The 17,339-nt window shown below is 52.2% G+C and overlaps 1 protein-coding gene across 1 annotated transcript in view; it reads right to left on the reverse strand.

The window, feature by feature from the left end:
* The window catches only part of VWA5B1 (von Willebrand factor A domain containing 5B1), a 72,555-nt gene that overhangs the window by 20,128 nt on the left and 35,088 nt on the right, over positions 1-17,339 (reverse strand). Inside the window, exons 6-12 of the mRNA XM_045298942.1 lie at positions 16,884-17,015; positions 16,530-16,654; positions 12,248-12,424; positions 6,899-7,009; positions 4,572-4,774; positions 3,990-4,104; positions 1,781-1,966 (exon numbers count right to left, since the gene is read on the reverse strand). Coding sequence (XP_045154877.1) covers positions 1,781-1,966; positions 3,990-4,104; positions 4,572-4,774; positions 6,899-7,009; positions 12,248-12,424; positions 16,530-16,654; positions 16,884-17,015 — 1,049 coding nt within the window. The remainder of the gene's footprint in view (positions 1-1,780; positions 1,967-3,989; positions 4,105-4,571; positions 4,775-6,898; positions 7,010-12,247; positions 12,425-16,529; positions 16,655-16,883; positions 17,016-17,339) is intronic.

Below are 17,339 nucleotides of genomic sequence, written 5' to 3' on the forward strand. Positions count from 1 at the left end.
TATATGTGACCTCCCTGGGGGATGGACAACCGAAAAGTGGGTGAAGGGAGACGTCGGACAGGGCAAGATATGACAAAATAATAATTTATAAGTTATCAAGGGCTCATGAAGGAGGGGGGAGCGGGGAGGGAGGAGGAAAAATGAGAACCTGATGTCAGGTGCTTAAATGGAGAACAACTGTTTTGAGAATGATGAGGGCAATGAATGTACAAATGTGCTTTACACAATTGATGTATGTATGGATTGTGATAAGAGTCGTATGAGCCCCTAATAAAATGATTTAAAAAAAAAGAAGTGGGATGCCACTATATCGGTCTATTTCTGGCTAATTTCATTCAGTATTCCAGGGCCATCCATGCGGTTCATCAATGTTTATGACTGTATGACCCGTCATGGTAAGCATACACTACGTTTGCTTTATCTGCTCATCCACTGACGAGCACTTGGGCTGCGTCCACCTTTTGGCCACAGTGGGGAGTACTGCAGTGACCCATGTGGTACCTGGGTCCCCTTTGAGTTGCTGCTTTCCAGTTTTTTGGGTACCCTATCTCGGAGTGGAATTGCTGGATCATAATGGAACTTCTGTGATATTGTTTTTAATTTTCGTTATTGTCTTCCTTCTTTATAATGACAAAAACTGATTATAAATGCCACTCCTGTCCAAAAACAGGTCACAAAAATTAACAAAATTAACCATCTATTCCCTCCATCTTCTCCGTGGTATAAACATATATGTGCATTTGTACATTTCACTCTCTCTCTACCTGCATAGGAAACATGGGAAGTTTTTTTTATGGTGAGGGGCTCAATGTAGCTTTAAAAAAATTGGGTCTATGTATGGATTGTGATGAGTTGTATGAGCCCCTAGTAAAATGATTAAAAAAAATAAAAAAATTGGGTCATATCATGGTTCTTCATTGTAAACAACTTTGCACTCTCACATACATTTCTAATTTCCCTTGAGAACTGGAAACATATTAAACTCGGGGCTCCCTCACATTCCTACAGGGCAATCATTTCGGAAGCCAAGTAGTCGGGATTTTCCCAGTCTAGGCAGAACATAGGCCCCCCATGTGCTGCTTCTCCACCACCCCTTAGTTTCTCGCCAGTTATGAGCTCAGTGAGCATGGCTGTTCATCGTGGCATTTGCACCTTTAAAAACATATACTGATCGCATTCATATCCTACCTGCCAGGTCCCCCTAGGCATTTGAGCGTATGGTTTCTGCTGGGCAAAACAAGTTGGGAAACCTTTCGATGGGACACTAGCGATGAAGGGTGGGCGAGCAAACATCTTCCCAGGCAGTGTCGCATGCTTTAGCCTGAATTCAAGAAGTTCCTTACTTATGCCACTAAGAGGGAGCTGTTTCCACAAATGCAGGAAGCACAGGCCTATCTAAGGAGACAAGCGCATCTCAGGAGGTGTGACGTGTGTGTCAGAGCTACTAAGAGGAGATCATGTCAAATGCAGATTCTTGGACCTTACCCTTAGGGATTCTTATTCGCTCGACCTCGGTTGGAGCGTGGACTCTGCTTTTTAAATGCATTTTCCCGTTATTCTGCTGAAGAGATTCTGAGACCCCCCACATGGAGATGGCGGCACCCACCCAAAACATGCCCCCACGATGGGATGTCCAGGGCCTGGTAACGCTGGCCCACAAACATCATCCTGGTTCCCATTGGTCTGTAGCTGCCAGGAGCAACATCATCCCAGCTAAGGATGGCTTTATGGGCATAGATTCTGGGCCCCCATGCATCCCAGAAATGTCTAGGGAACTTACCGATCTGGGCTTGGAGATGTACAGAGAAGTATCACACACAATGCCGTAGCCCACCAGCCGTTCTCCAGGGAAGAGGGAGCTGGTGCTGATGGGCGAGATCAGGACTTCAGTGGTCTCGGGGAAGACCCACTCAACGGTCACATCACTCAGGACCGGGGCCATGGCCTTCTTCAGGGATCTGACCATCTGTTGGGCAGGAGCAGAACACGGGTCGGTGTCCGTATGAGCTGGGGTGTGTACGGATGACACGCATGGAGTCCACTGAGCGTGGCCATGCGGCAGTGTGAGAAGGGAGAAGGACGAAGCCTAGGGGTGGCCTGTCCCACAGTGAGCACGATGCCCCCGAGCTCTAGACTGCAAGACAGTCAGAGTTGGAACAGACCTTTGCTGTCATCTTTTCTGAGCTCAGCATCTTACAGAGGAGAACACGGGGGTCCAACGTGGGTCTGTGGCTTGCCCAAGACCACCCAGAAACGTTTGTGTCAAAGCAGAGGCCAGCGACTGATCTTGAGGAAGTGCACTGGTTTCTCTGGGCCTCAGTTTCCCCTTCTGTGACGGGGGTTTGGTATTCCTCAGCTCTCACCCCAGTTGGGAAGATTGTCTGAGACGCTGGCTCTGTGACGTCTTGCCACGTGGTCGGTGGTCGATAACTGACAGCTGTGGATTGACATCTCTCTTTCAGGGTGCCTTCTCCTGGAGCACCGCAGAGATGGGGGGAAGGGGACTTAGGGATGTGGTTGTCTAGGAGGCAGGCCACTTAAGTCTTTCTTTACGAAGGACATGCTGTGTCGGTGGGTGGGTGGGTGAGGGGCAGGGCAGTGAGGAGGGAGGAAGGCGGGGAGAAGGAACATAAAAAGAACCATATGTTCGGGGTCGGGGTGGTGGGGCAGGGTTGGTTGATGGGGCCCTGTCACGGGATTGGTGAGATGAGCTGTGTCACTACATAGGACGTGCTTTTCTGTGTTCATGTTACATTTCACAAACAAAAGGGAAAAATTAAAAAAATATACATATATATATAACTGAATCAATTTTAAAAAGAGAGAATGAGAAAGAGGTGGGGGCGGGGCTGGGGTGAGAGATGGGGGAGCGCCTTCAAAGCCCCCCAGAGTCCGTACCCATCAGCTCTCAGCATTGGTCTGAGAGGCTGCCCAAGGAGGACAAGGAGAGCTGAAGGACACCTGGGGGCTTTCGTGACAGACTGGTGGGCTTCGAACAGAAAGGAAAAGAAAGGACATTCCGTTGTGCTGCAAGGAATGGCATTAGGTAACGTCTCTGGTTCCCCAGCTTTCCAGCCAACACCCCGATTCTCGCTGGAAGTCCCCAGACTGTGGTGGAGAGTGGTGGCCACTTCAGTCACACACAGACTCCTGCCGTGGACAACCTGACCCAGAGCTCCCTGTCGGGTTGCCCGAGACCTTGTCAGACCTGCATTGGACTCTGAGGTTCTTGCCCAATTCTGCTTTCCTTCCTGGCTTGAACAGGCCTTGGACCCCAGCATGGATCGAGACCTTTTCTACCTTTCTCCATTTTTTTTTGGGAGGGGGGTTGATAGACAAAATTCTTCAGTCCGTAGTCAAATCCTCCATTAACCCTCGTGCACTCAGCTCAAGGTCTGATTCCTGAGAGGCCAAGCTGACGCACGGGTTTTCTAAGGGTGACAGAGATTTAGTAATTTATTTGGATCCCAGACTCACTGAAATCAAGCCACTGAGAGTGACTCCCTGGGATACTGTGGGTTTCCAAGACTGCACATCTTCATGGGAGGAGAATGTCTCAGCTTTCTCCCGAGGAGTAGCTGGTAGGTTTGAGCCTAGTCCTGGTAGCCCAGCACACTGTGCCAACACCAGGGCTAGTTTGTGCCATTCACACAAGCTTGACTTCTAGGCTCTTCAGGTGCTTCTGAGCCAGCATTTGAAATCGTCAAGAACTTGCCTAGAAATGACCCCCAAATAACTCCTTATCTATAAAGGCAGGGTCTCCTTCGGGGTCCCCAATGCTGCCCAGCCAGTGGCTGGAGACCAAGGCATCTGGCTCCTGGGGTCACCAGCTGTGACCTATGCCTCTCTGGCTCTTCCTGGGGTGTAGTGTGGCTTAGTGGAGAGCTCAGTTTTGGGGTGAAATCTCAGTCCCACCACTGACTTTGCAGAGGACCAGCCTGGGCCTCAGAGGCTGTAGCACGAGAAGGGAGTAGAACCTTTTCACCTACCTTTGGCTGCAGCCGCTCTCCTTCCACCAGGAACTCAGCACTGCCCTTGGACACAGACGCCAGCCTTTGTACCAGTCTGTGGCAGACGTTGGGGCCGATTCCAAAGCTGTAGCACCTGAGCGGAGAGGAGGAGAGAGTCTAGTCCTTCCATCCTCTGGGCCATCTTTGGCTCTGATGGGAAAAGGTAGATTTATCTCAAATCCCTCAGGCAAAAAATGAGGGAGGAGGAGGAGGATGGACCATCAGTGGACTGACTCTCTCTCTCTCTCTCTCACACACACACACACCCCACAAAGGCCCCACCCCAGACACATGCAAAGCAGAAGGAAAGCCTTGCTCTTCCTAGGCTAGGCAGACTGCTTTCAGAGGGAGATATGTAGAAACTTGGGCAACCATTCCTCCTCAACTTTTGCTGGGAGAAGGCAAGCTTTGAGGTCAGCCCACACCCTCCTGAAAGCAAAGCACTGGCGGAATTGTGGGTCTTCTCTCCCGCTGGCTTTCCCCACAGTTCAATCTGGCCTTGGCACCCCAACCCAGGGTAGTCCAGGAAGATGGAGCCCTGGGCCTTCAGCCCAGGCTGACCTGGTGGAGAAGGCATGGTTGCGCACCAGCTCCAGCACCTTCCCGGTGTTGTTGATGGCACCGTCTGTGATCAGGAAGAGGAGCCGTGGGTGGCCCTGGTGCACTGGCTGCCGGAGGATCCACTTGAGAGGAGAGAGGATGTTGGTGCCACCCATGTCAGCCCGCATTCTCTGGATGTTATCACAGGCCAAGGCCAAGCTCTCCTGCAGGGAAAGGGCCACAGGAGGGACAGAGTCCCCGGGGGTCACCCTATGGGGTGCAAACTCTAAGCTATCTGGAGAATACGCTCCATGTTCCCCCGGCTCCTAGTGCAGCCCTAATGGAGTTGACCTATGTTCCCAATTGCATTTCTGGCCCAGGGCTCAGAAGAGGAGGCACCCACTCATTTGGTGTGACCTCACCCAATCATATTGTCCTATCAATGCCCGAATTTCACCAGCTGAGGTGCATCAACTCACCACTGCCCTTTGTGGGTTCTTCTTAGAAAAAATGAAATCAACACCCTTGGGTGAGGTTTCACTCCTGATTCCCCAGCAGCAAAGTTTCCTTTTCCGATGAGGTGGATAGAGGAAAGAATTCCAGGCTAGAAATCTTCAGCCTCCCATCTTTGTACTGAATCTGACATTAGCCAACTTCCTAGGACCCTTTGAGGAAATGACTGCCCGGATCGGGGCTTTAAATTCCCTCTGTCCTGGGCCAACCTCGTGGGGCCTAAGTGGCCAAGGACCACTGGCTGGGTGTGGCCATTATTGCAGCAACGGTGGGGTCTCAGTGGATATGTCCTCCCCGCTGACTCTGATGGCCAGGAGTGGAAGGGACTTACAACAGCCAGGATCCAGAGGGATTTAAACATAATGGCGTAGATCAAAAGTCTTGAAATGGACATGTACCTTGTGTCTCAGCAAGTCTAGGAATTTATCCCAAGGGAATAATATGCAGAATTTTTGTTACAAAGATGACCTAATAGGGAAAAAATTGACAATAGCCTAAATTCCCAACTCAACCCACCGCCATCGTGGATTATGTCTCATTATAGTTTCCGAGCCTTTGTCAATCTCTACAGGAGCAGACAGCCTCCTGGAGGGTTTGAACCACTGAACTTTCAACGTCACCAGGACTCCTAAATGCTCAACAGCGGGGACTGAATAAGTCACTACCTATTATTACATAACAAAACCTAGCACAAACACCTACATAACAAAACATTGTTAAAAACCTTAACAATTGTTTTCTGATGAGTACTTATTGGTATGGGAATATGATGGACTACTGTGTTAGGAATGGAGCTCTGATGGTGTGGGGTTCAGAGTGATGCTGCTAACTATCTGGTCAGCAGTTCAAGACCACCAGCCGGTCCGTGGGAGAAAGACAAGCCTTTCTACTCTCACAAAGAGTTATAATCTTGGAAACCCACGAGGCAGTTCTACCATGCTCCTTAGGGTCTCTGTGAGTCAGAACCGGCTTGCTGGCAGGGAGTTGGAGCATTGGCTGCATTAGGAAAGTTGGGTGCAGAGAATATGTGAGGTCTAATCCTTCTTCCATCAGAAATGCTAGTCAGTATATAGAAATAAGGCTCCAGGTATTTCTAGCCTTTTGTGTGTGTGTGTGTGTTTTAATTTCCTTGGCGGATATAACCACGGGAGATTTTTTAAATTAAAAAATTTGATTTTTTATATCAAATTAAAAAATTTAGGGACAACCAATATACAATATTTTTGCATTTTGAAAACCCATAAAGTGATTTTTCCTTCCCTTCTCCTCTCCTTCCCTCACCTCCCTCCTTCCCTCCCTCCCTCCCTCCCTCTGTCCTATCTGCTCCTAGACCTAGGTAGGATGCTCCAATTTTGGACATGCTGCTGGGGCCATAGCCTCCTGGCTTCCCCTTGTAGTTTGAGGTTTCTCAGTTGAATTCTTTGCCAAATTCCACCCACTTATCCACCGTCCCTCCCCTCCCATTGACCCACTCGGCACGACTAGGCACGACTAGGCACGCATCTTCTTAGCAGAGGTGTTGGTGAGTGGCAAGTCTAGCCTATGTCCTCTCTCTGTGCACTCACATACTTTGTCCAGTGAATTCTTCTTTGAAAAAGTGTGCGCGTGTGTGCGTGCGTGGGGTGTGTGTCAGAAAACGGGCATGTCAGAAAACGACCTAAACAGAGTATCTCTTCGCCCCTCTGTCTTTGTACAGAGTTGGAGTTGGATTTGGCGAGGCGCTTCTGAGGCAGGCCCTAGGGAGACCTCCTCTTCTCTTCTCCCTTCTTTCTCCTGATCCCCACCACCCACCCCTTCCTGGTCTCAGCCCTCCTCGCCTCCTTACCCTTCCTCACCTCATTGTAGGTCTGACTGGAAGGGAACAGGGTCTTAAATGTGGACCCAAACCCGATGACATTGAAGAGGCAGGTGGGCAAGAGGCTCTTGAGAGCCACCAGCATGGCATTCTGGAAGGAGAGAAAGGGATTTGGGGGATTCAGGGTTGGAGTGGAAAAGGGTCACAGACAACCTTGTCACCACACACCAGCATTCTCATTGGGGAACAGAAATAGCCTGTAGACAGGTCCTTGCCTGTCTGCATCCAGCATCTCTTTCTCCCCCGGTTCAAGACATGTGCTGATGCTGACCAAGGGCTGGCCCAGCGCCATCACCACTGAGCTTCCCGGCTGTGCAGCAGCATGGCTGACTTCTCAAAGCCGTGCTGTGGCGGCTTCCAGTTCCATCGCACCTCTCGCTGACCTTGAGAGAGGCGGATGGCGGAGCACCTGCTCTCTTTTGCCAAAGCAACATTGACATCTAAGGGGGAGCATGGTCTGGCCGGGTCACATGGTAGAACCCGCTCCCCGTCTCCTCCAGGCCCTTTGCATCAGACATAACCTATCGTAATCTCGGGACGACCCCCCAGGGACAGTCTCTTCAGCTGGCATTTGTTGGATATGTGGGCTGTGCTTCACATACATTCACCTAAGACCACCTTCACAACAAAGCAACCCTTTGAGGCAGGCACAATGCTCTCTCCACTTCACAGAAAAGAAAACGGAGGCACAGAGAGGTGCGGGGAGTGCCCAGAAAGTAAATGGTGGAGTTCAGACTCAGAGACAGGTCATTTTTTTTCTCTAAAGTCTGTGAAAATGAAAGAATCAGCCATTTAACCACGTACCCTCAGGGGACCACGGCAAAGGTTTAGTGGGCAAGGAAGGGGCGTGACAAAGAGGGACAGTGGACACAAGATGACAGTGGTGACAGTGGTGTTGATAATACGCAATGATAAACAGTAAGCCACTGCTGTGCTTCACAGACGGGGTAGAGCTTGGTAGTTAGACTCTTATTTTGCCTCTATAACAGTCTAAGGGAGCTTCGAAAAGTGTGTGGAAAAACTCTGTTATCTTTGAACTCTATCTTCCCACACACTTTCTGAAGCTCCTCGTATTATAGAGAAGTGCTTGCGAAAATATGCTTTGCAGTTAAACATATCTGGGTTTAACGTCTACCGTTACCATGTCTCACTTGACCTTGAGCTAATTTTGTCACCCCTTTGAGCCTCGGTCTGTCACACAGTCTTCCCTCAGTAGATGGCTGTCATTACCAGCCCGATGACGGCGTGCCTCAGGTCCTCAGCTATACAACGGGCCTCACACTGCGTCTGTCTTGAAGTGGGACTGTGAAGATCGCATAAGGTCATGCGTGCACACGCCATTCTCTCAATATCATCACCCCCACTTCACAGATACGAAGACGGGGACCCAGAAGGGTTAAGGAATGTCGCTGGATCACACAACTTCAGACTAGGGCAAAGGCTTCCAAAACCACGCTCTGAAATCTTGATTCACATCCCCCGGCCCTGGAATGAGGGTCCCCGCCCCTGTTCTTGGCACCCCAGGAATCTCAGCACGACTCTGGGGAAACAACTGCTGCACCCCAGAGTCCAGAAGGAAAGAGCTACTGTAAGAAGCGGGGTCCGGTAACTCTCACACCCTGTGCCCTCAGGCTCCACACCGCTGCAGACCCTCGCCCCACCCCCCACTGCCAACATTCACCCGTTTGCTTGGTTATTGTTTATGTCAATACATGTTGTTTTTCTACAAAAGTCAATAGCTGCTTACTCCCCCCCTCCGCCCCCCTTTGTCCCCTTAGCCTCTGATGCATATTCTTACTTGCAGGAGGCTCTGCGGAGCCACACAGATGGTCTCTGCTCACACCTATTAGGATTTGTTTTTAAGCCATGTTTTGGCAGCAAGTGGCAACTGAAGAATGAGACCAGCTGTAGGAAATTAAATGGTCCGAGCTTTGCCCTCTGGCACGGGTTGTTTGAGTTCCCACTTAGCCTCACATCCATAAGCCCAGTTTCCCCTAAAACTTGGACCCAGTGGACCATCACCAATGGCCCTCGTCAATGGGGAAAAGAGTGTGTGGTCTGACTCATTTCTGTGCTTTGCTCTAAAAGGGGCCTGGTCAGCAGCATGGACTGTGCCAATGCAAAGCCATTTGTCCCGGGGTGACCTTGAGCTAGAAGGGCAAAACTGAAAGTGTCCAAGGGGAAAGGCCACTGCTCGGGAGCCCAGAGAACATTGCCATTGGAGAATTCTGGAATGGAGGGGTTAGGGTTGGAAAGATTTTCAGTTCCGGAAATGAATTTTCACTCATAAAGCAACTCCATTCAGCTGGCAGCAGCTTCTGGAAACACCGAGATGAGAAAGATAACAGATAATGAGCTCAGGCCGACGAAGGAAAAAAAGAAAAAAGGTTAGGATCCATTATTGCTGTTTACCTGGTCTTGTGACAGGGGAGCTGAGCATCGGGTGATGTGTGTTTGGCCTCCCTTAATTCATTCTTTCCTCCCATGTCACAGAAGGGACAAAGGAGGCCCAGAGTTGAGAATCAAACCGGTCTAAGGTCACACAGCCAATTGGTAGCAGAGGTGGTCCTAAAGCCCCGGCTGCTTATTTCCCATCTGGTCTCTCCACTATGCCAGCGGCGGGGATGGCATAACCAGAGAGGAGGGCTTTGTTGAATGGAGGAGCATTCACACTCCCCAGCCAGCAATGAAAGAACAAAACAGAACATCGAATCAAGAGAACTCTGCCTCCCGCAGCAGCCCCGTGCGACTGGGAAAAGCATTAGACCCTTGGGGACTCAATTTCCATATTTGGGTAATTGCATTGGAAGAATGTGTTGCAAAACTACCTTTAATGTTTGGAAAAGCTAAGATGTCACTTTGATGACTAAGGTATGTCTGACCCAGGCCATAATCTTTCCAATCATCTCACATGCGTGCGGAAGCTGCCTAATGAGAAAGGAAGGCAGAAGAAGAATTGATACCTTCAAACTGTGGAGTTGGCAAAGAATATTAAATAGACTCTGGGCTGCTAGGCAAACAGATGCAGCAGTCATAGGAGAAATATTAGCAGAATGCTCCTTGGAAGCAAGAATGGTGAAATTTGGGCTTGCTAATTTTGGACATGTCACTGGCAAAGACCAATCGCCAGGAAAGGGCACAATGTTTGGTAAGATAGAGGATCAGAGAAAATGAGAGAAACTTCCTTAGGGAGACAGATTGGTGCAATAACCACAAAAGTGGACTCGAATACATCAACGAAGATGGCGCCGGGCCAGCAGACCATCCTTTCTGTCACACATCAGGTCCTCGGATGGAGTCAACTCAATGACAACTAGTCACCAGGGGGGCTTGGGGTCCACGGTCCATCCTGAGTTGGTAAGGCTGTGGATAAATAGGGCTGAATGAGCCCTGGTGACATAAACAGTAGTCAACCACTCAGCTGCCAACCCATAGGCTGGCAGTTTGAACCCACCAGTCACTCTGAGGTAAAAGATGTGGCATTCTACTTCCATAAAGATTGACAACCTTGGAAACTCTGCAGCTTCTAAGCCCTGGTGGTGGAGTGGTCACTCAGTTCGAATGGTTGGCAGTTCGAAACCACCAGAGGCTCCGTGGGAGAAAGAGTGGGCTTTCTACTCCCGTAAACAGTTGCAGTCTCAGAAATACACAGAGGGTCAGTATTGACTCTTGGCAGTGAGTATGGGGAGGATGCCAATGGAATGGGACACAGGCTTGAGGAGTGGTTCAGCACTCCAGAACTGTGGACAGCTCCCCAAGTGCAAGCCTTCCTTTGACTGGGGCCAGAGGTGGGAAAATGGTACCTGGGAGTCCTACATCCCAGTGTCAAGTGGCCTAAGGAGTCTTCTGCATACTATACTTGATCTTAGCCAAAAGGCTGAGAAATGATGACATCTTGTATACTTCAAAGTAAAACCCAACCTTAAAAAACCTGAGGGGATACTTGGCATCGCAAGGTCATCTAACTCTTCTCTCCTGATTCCTGTTGTGCCAGCTGCTGTGGGGAGTGACCGACTGGCCATGGGAGGTTGACACTCACGATTCAACCTGACCTTGCTCTGTTTCTGTATAACAGAATGTTCCATCCAATGCCTGTTGGTGAGTTGTGTCATTCTTAGTAAACTCAGACCTTGACTTCACATTCAGCCACAAGAAGCTAACCCTAATCTCTCCTGCTAGATTACATATTCCTTGATGTAAATTAACAGCTACTGTATGGTGGTGGGAACAATCAGCCAGATGTATATGTAATCTGAGACCGAGCTGCAGAACCTTGAGTAGGTTACTGAAACGCTCAGGATCAGTTTTCCCATTTGGAAAATGACATTGATAGCACCAACCTCACAGGATTTTTGTCCAAACGAAATACCAAGTTGTGTGGTTCCATGCCTCCCACAGTATCTGACACATAGCTGTCCCTCAGCAACTGTTAGTCTCCCTCCTCCTCTCTCTCTCTCTAGCCCCCCACCCCACCCCATGTGTATTTTAGGCGAACAACCCGAGTTTGTAGACTGTCAAGGGCAGCCATAGGCTACTTCATTCCTTGTAAAGGGACAACTGTTCTACCTCCGTGCACACCTCTCTTGGGGTTTTATTTTGGGAGTGAGCTGAGTGTAGGCATCTGTTTGGACTGACAGCAGAATTGTTCACCGTTTCACTTTACCATGGATCCTCATCGAGGCAAGTTGTTCAGGCAAGGTAAAACGTTCCCTGGAACAGAAAGTGCGAGGAACCCAGGCTGGGGGAGCACAGCCAATGTCCCCCGGAGCCTGGGGGATTGAACTGTGTCTCCCCACGGTATGTTATATGTCTCATCCTTGATACTTGAGAAAGTAACTTCTTTGGAAATCAGGCCCTGGAAGGTATTGCTCAGTTAACAGGAGCTCAGAGTGGAATAGGGCGGGTTCTAATCCAATCAAATGATGTCTCTAAAGAGGTGGAGAGGAGACAGAGACAGAAAGCAAACAGGTAGCACAGCACCGTTCTGCTTTGGCTGCGGGCCAAGGATTGCCTGGGGCCACCGAAGCCAGAAGAGACAAGAAAGGATCTTCCCCCAGAGCCCAAGAGAGAACCTGGCCCTGTTGACACCCTGCGTTTGAACCAGTGGCCTGCAGAAAGGGGAGCCAGTCGGTCTCTGCTATCTAAAGCATCCCCTTCTACAGGAGCCCAAGGAAACGCCTGGACAGGTGCCACAGTCCCAAAGATGGGCTTGGACCTGTTGGGGAGGGTGCGGATGATGCGGGATGAGGATGTCACGCCTAAGGTGGCCATGGGTGGGCAGGGACTCCCTGGCCACTCACAGCCACAGAAAGGAGCCCCGAGCAGGTACCTTGACGCAGAGGATATTGGTCCCACTCATGCTGCCGCTCCTGTCAATGAGGAAGATGAACTCGCCGTGGGTCTGTCTCAGGCTGGACTGGGCAGACTGGAGGTCGGGGCAGAAGTTGAGCATGATGACGGAATGGTGGGGAATGTCCTTGTGGAGGCGCTTCCGGATGATTTCTGTCTGGAGGAGACAGGGTCACCCTCTCACTTGGACAGCCGAGGGCTCCTGGGCCACACGCCGCCCCCGCCCCAGCACCCCCATGACTTAGTGAGTCTGATCAAGATCCACTTGTACGCTGCACGGGAGACTTCCCATGGACCGGACCCGATGCCCGTGGTTGCTGGACGGGCAGGGAGTGCAGCGGCCAGTGGCGCTGCAGAGGCTGGGCTTCAAATCCTACCTCTGCCACCCTCCAGCTGTGTGATCCTGGCCAGCCCTTCTCTGGGCCAGTTTCCATGTGCTTCCCAGGAGGAACTGAGGGAGCGCATCTGAGGGAGCCCCTGGCACGCGCCCCGCCAGGGGCCCCTCCATTGAGGAGCCATCAGGTGGATTCCAACTCCAAGCGACCCCGCGTGTGTCAGGGCCAGACTGCTCTTGGAAACAAGAGCAGGGCCAGGGCTGACTTCTTGGAAACAAATCACTAGGATTTTCTCCCGGGGCCCCTCTGGGTAGGTTTGCACCTCCAACCTTTGGTTAGCAGCCGAGGGTGTTCGCTATCTGCACTGCACTACCCGGACACCTTCCTTTCCTGCTCTGGTGCAGCCCTGCAGTGAATTTTGTTTTCCCGTGCATAGGTGCTCTCTCACTGATAAATCCTACTCATCCCCCAGCTTTGACCTCTTTGGAAAGCCTGCCCCGTCTTCCAGGTGGGCTCGGTTTTCTCATCGGTGAAAGCACGCCAGAGGACAGAGTGCCTAGAGTTGCTGTGTGGATTCGATGCAGTGTTTCTGAAGCCCACTGCCAGCAGAGAATTCCCAGTAGGGAATTCGCTTGCTCCTGTTGCCCCGATTGCTACTGGGGTGGGGGGTGAGGCAGTGCTTCCCAGGCTGCCTGGCAGCTTTGTGTCGGTGTTTCTGCCTTCCTTCTCCTTGGCGAGCCTTGAAGGCAGGGCACGCCTAGTCTCTTGCATTTGCAGGACTAACGTTGGGCTGAGGAACCTCTCTTACTAACAGAGAGGGCTGACCGTCTGAGCTCCCGATGGCTTTTCAGTGGCTTTGCTCCTCTAGAGATGTAGAGCCTCAAATCCCTAGGGGAGCAGGTCTACAATGTCCTGTCAGGTCGCTATGCGTCCCAATAGACTTGATGGCCACGGGTTGGTTTGTGTTGGATTTGTGGTTTTCAGAGAGGCTGGGACAGGGGAGGATTCACTGCACACTGAAGCAGACACCATGCCCTTCTCACCTGCTCTCTGGGTGCACATCCGGGGTTTTTCGACTCTCCATATCTATTTGGGTCTCTTCCTTATCTCAATAGATGACATCACCCCCCACCCAGCTGTTCAAACTCCAAACCTGGGAGCTGTGCTTGATTCTGCCCCCCAACTCTCCTCTCATCTGTTGGCAAGGGATGGTCAATTTTACCCCAAAGGCATCCCGTGGGCACTTCGCCACCCATGGAGGACCACGTCCTCTCGTGCCTAGAGCTTTGTAGTAGCCTCTTCCTGGGCCTGCCTTCCACTCTCCTCCCCCTGTGGCTAGAGCAGCCCTGGTCTTGAGACTGCTCATGTTGTACACCAAGGCTCACAGGGCCCTCTGTGACCTGGACTCTGCCTACCTGTCCACCTCTCTGTGCCCACCTGCTCCCGACGCCTCCACCGGCACACAGGATGCTCTCTCCAACAGGTTGCTTCATGTCCAACTCTTCCAACTTGGCTTCATGTCTTTGCACATCCTGTGCTTGGGACTCACAGCTCTTACCTCTGCCAGGTCTCCTTCTCAGACGGTCTCTCTCTAAACACCTGGCACAAGGGCAGCCCCGCCTGGTCACTCATCACCCCATCTCCCCACCAGGCTTGCTTGTGCTCCTCCCTTCCTGCACTGATCTCGCTCATCTGGTCACTTTATGTCCAGCTTCCCATTGGGGACAGTAGGCACCACGAGGGCAAGAAGGTGCCCTTGCTGCAACCTTGATGCTGAGCAGGGGACCTGACACCCACTGGCCACTTGGTGTTTGTTGAGTGAATCAATGAGGGAATGAGCCGGTGGGAGTCTTGACTGGACACTGGCCCTGCATGTGAGGTTTAGCTCAGTCTTGCTGCCTCTCTGTGTCATCGCATCTCTGTCCTTTGTACGGTGTGTCTCTGGGCCATTGGCCCTGGCTTTGCTGAGTCACGGTCTTTGACAGCTGTCCCCACCCCTCCTCCCAATGGATGTTTGTCCTCTGGCTGTTCCCTAACCAACCCCTGTCTCCTTCCCACATGTATCTCCTTTGCCACAAGCCACTGGACCTGCCTCCCACCTCCCAGCCCCAACTCTTGAAGAAAACCAGGGCTGCAGCAGCCCGTCTGCTAGGGAGAGGAGCCACCTCAGGGAGCCTGGTGTCCACATGGAAGGGGCAGCGAGTGCCCGGGTCCAGGCTCCAATGACAATAAACTCATCACTTCGCCGCCGCAGCTGCTGCTCCATTGCTAGTATCTCAGCAGCGCATGGGCGCACAAGAATACGGGCCATTTGCATAAGCAACCCAAGGTGGCAAATTAATTCTCGTTTGCCTCAGCAGTCCCAGAGCTAATTGATTTCAGGCTCAGCAGGCAGGGCAGCCCACCCCAGGCCTGGGAGGCCCAGGATGCCATCCCCGCCCCCTGGTCCATAGATTGCGCTTCTCCAGGCTCAGGGGCGCCCCTGGCATGGCCACACCCCACTCTGAGAACCTGGCTCCAGCCTCTTCTCCCAGCTGACTCCTCTGGGTGACGGGTCAGCTCGGGGAGGGGGTGTGCTTCCAGTGGGAGGTGACAGGAGCACTGTCATCTGTCATCTCCTGTCTGCTTCCCACCTCACCACCCCCCTCCCCCTACCACCAGCTGGGCCAGCAGGGAGTGAGAGAGGACACAAACCCAGCGGAACTGCTACCACGTGGCCTGTTCTAATTCCTTCTCCTTATTGTCACCAAACTCAACCCACAGGATAACCACGGGCCCGGCCACCGCCCCCCTGCCTGCTTCCCCAGCTCATGAGTTATGTCTGCATTATCACCGCCAGGCCTCAGTGATCTCATCTAAAAATGGGGCCAAGGAAACAAAGAGTGTTATCGTTTCTAAACCCATCCTGGCACTCGGCATCTGGCAGTGTGCAGGGAGGGATATGTGTGGGGAGGGGTGCTGAGTGCACATTGTGGCTGTTGGCTCAGACTTCTAGCCCCCCTCTAACCCTCTGGTCCCCCCCACCCCCACTGCCAGGTCTTCTGATTCCTCAGCACCATGGGATGGGGAGGATGTGTGGAGGGAAAGGACCTTTCTCAGCCATTCCTGCTCTGCCTCTCTTCTTTACATAATGGCGAGCCAGGCTCACAGACGGTGGGAGAGCAAAGATCGCACTTAGAAGGTGGGAACAAGGAGGCCCAGGAGGGGAAGATGAAACTGGGAAGGCACCCGGCTTTAGTGTCCTTGAGGCTGGAGTAGTCTGGAGAAGACCCGGGTTGCTTCTGCCACTAGCCTTGAAGTTTGCTTGGCGTTGGCACTTTGGAAGGAGGCATCAGTGGTTCCGCGGTAGAATTCTTGCCGTTGATGCAGGAGACCCAGGTTCAAGTCCCAGCCATCGACCTCAAGTGTAGTCACTGTGGTTTGTGTGTTGCTATGGTGCTGAACAGCTTTCAGACGAGGAAGAAAGGACTGGTGATCTTTGAATCAGCCAATGAAAGCCCTGAGGCCCACAACCATCTTATCCCTGATCAATCTCTGTGCTGGCACAGGACCATCAGGGTTTTGTTCTGTTGTCCAAGGGAGACCACGATAAGGGGCCCACTCGATAGCACCTAACGTCAGCAGGACCTTAGAGGGAGTTGAAGCCGGGACTCGGCAAAGACGACTTGACCGGAAGCTGGAGGACACAGCCCACAGACTGCTCCACCAGGAAGCCCTTTCTCCATGTGCCCTCCCCGCGGGGCCCCGGAACACCGAGGGTAACCCTGGACGACAGACACTTCTCATCCAGGATCTGCCCCTAGTTGCTGTGTGACACGGGCAAGTCCCTCCCTAGTCTCAGTCTCCTCCAGGCTCAGCGAAGATGAGGTCCCTCCCCGGTGCCGCCCTGCCCCGCCGCCATCGGCGCCCTGCTCTGGTCACTCTCACCTTTCTCTCTGCACTGTGGTCCTTCTTCGTTCCGCGAACGAAATCTGTTCTCCCTTTCAAGTGTTGCTCAAACTCTCCCAGGGACATGTCCCCCTTCTCCATCAGGACATGTGGCAGGTGGGGTTCTGCAGAGGAGAGAAGACACTCACTCAGCGTTGTGGTGGAGTGAAGGGATGCAGGGGTCTTGGCTTGGGACAGGCTCTACCCAGGTGGTAGGAGTCCCAACAGAAAGAGGGACAGACACCCTGGGCTGTTTAACGCAGTCTGCAGTCAGAGGATGACCCCGCAGCTGGGAGGGACTCACTGTCTGTCTCTGGGGGAGGCTAGAAGGGATAAGCCCTTGGTACACCCTACCGCTTGGGTGGATGAGGATCTCCACGGGCCGGTCGAAAGTGTGCTTGTTGGCCAAGGTGATGATGATGCTCTTGGCTGAGTGGGCAGACGGGGCGGCGTCGGCGCGGATCTCGTGGGTGGGACTCTCTACCCCTGAGCAGCACAGAAAATCAAGGAGAGATGGTGGTGGAGGGGTGGCTTGGTGCGGAACGCTGAGAACCAGGCCGGAGGTGGGTGGCACTTCAGCTCCAGCAGGACTTCCTAAGTGGCTCCTGACCATGCACCGGTCTCTTCTTCTCGTTGGGCCTCAGTTTCCCCATCTGAGCAAGATGGACTCAGATACTCAAACTAAACCCATTGCAGTCTGGTGGAGTGTCGGACCTGGAGGGCAGAGTAGAACTGTGGCGTGCGACTTACTAGGCTGTAGATTTCAGGGAGGAGATGGACACACGCTTCTCCCACAGAGTGGCTGGGGGG

This window comes from Echinops telfairi, unplaced genomic scaffold (genome assembly GCF_000313985.2).
Source record: "Echinops telfairi isolate 266 unplaced genomic scaffold, ASM31398v2 ScPeMD7_7457;HRSCAF=8495, whole genome shotgun sequence".
In the NCBI taxonomy this organism is placed as follows: domain Eukaryota; kingdom Metazoa; phylum Chordata; class Mammalia; order Afrosoricida; family Tenrecidae; genus Echinops; species Echinops telfairi.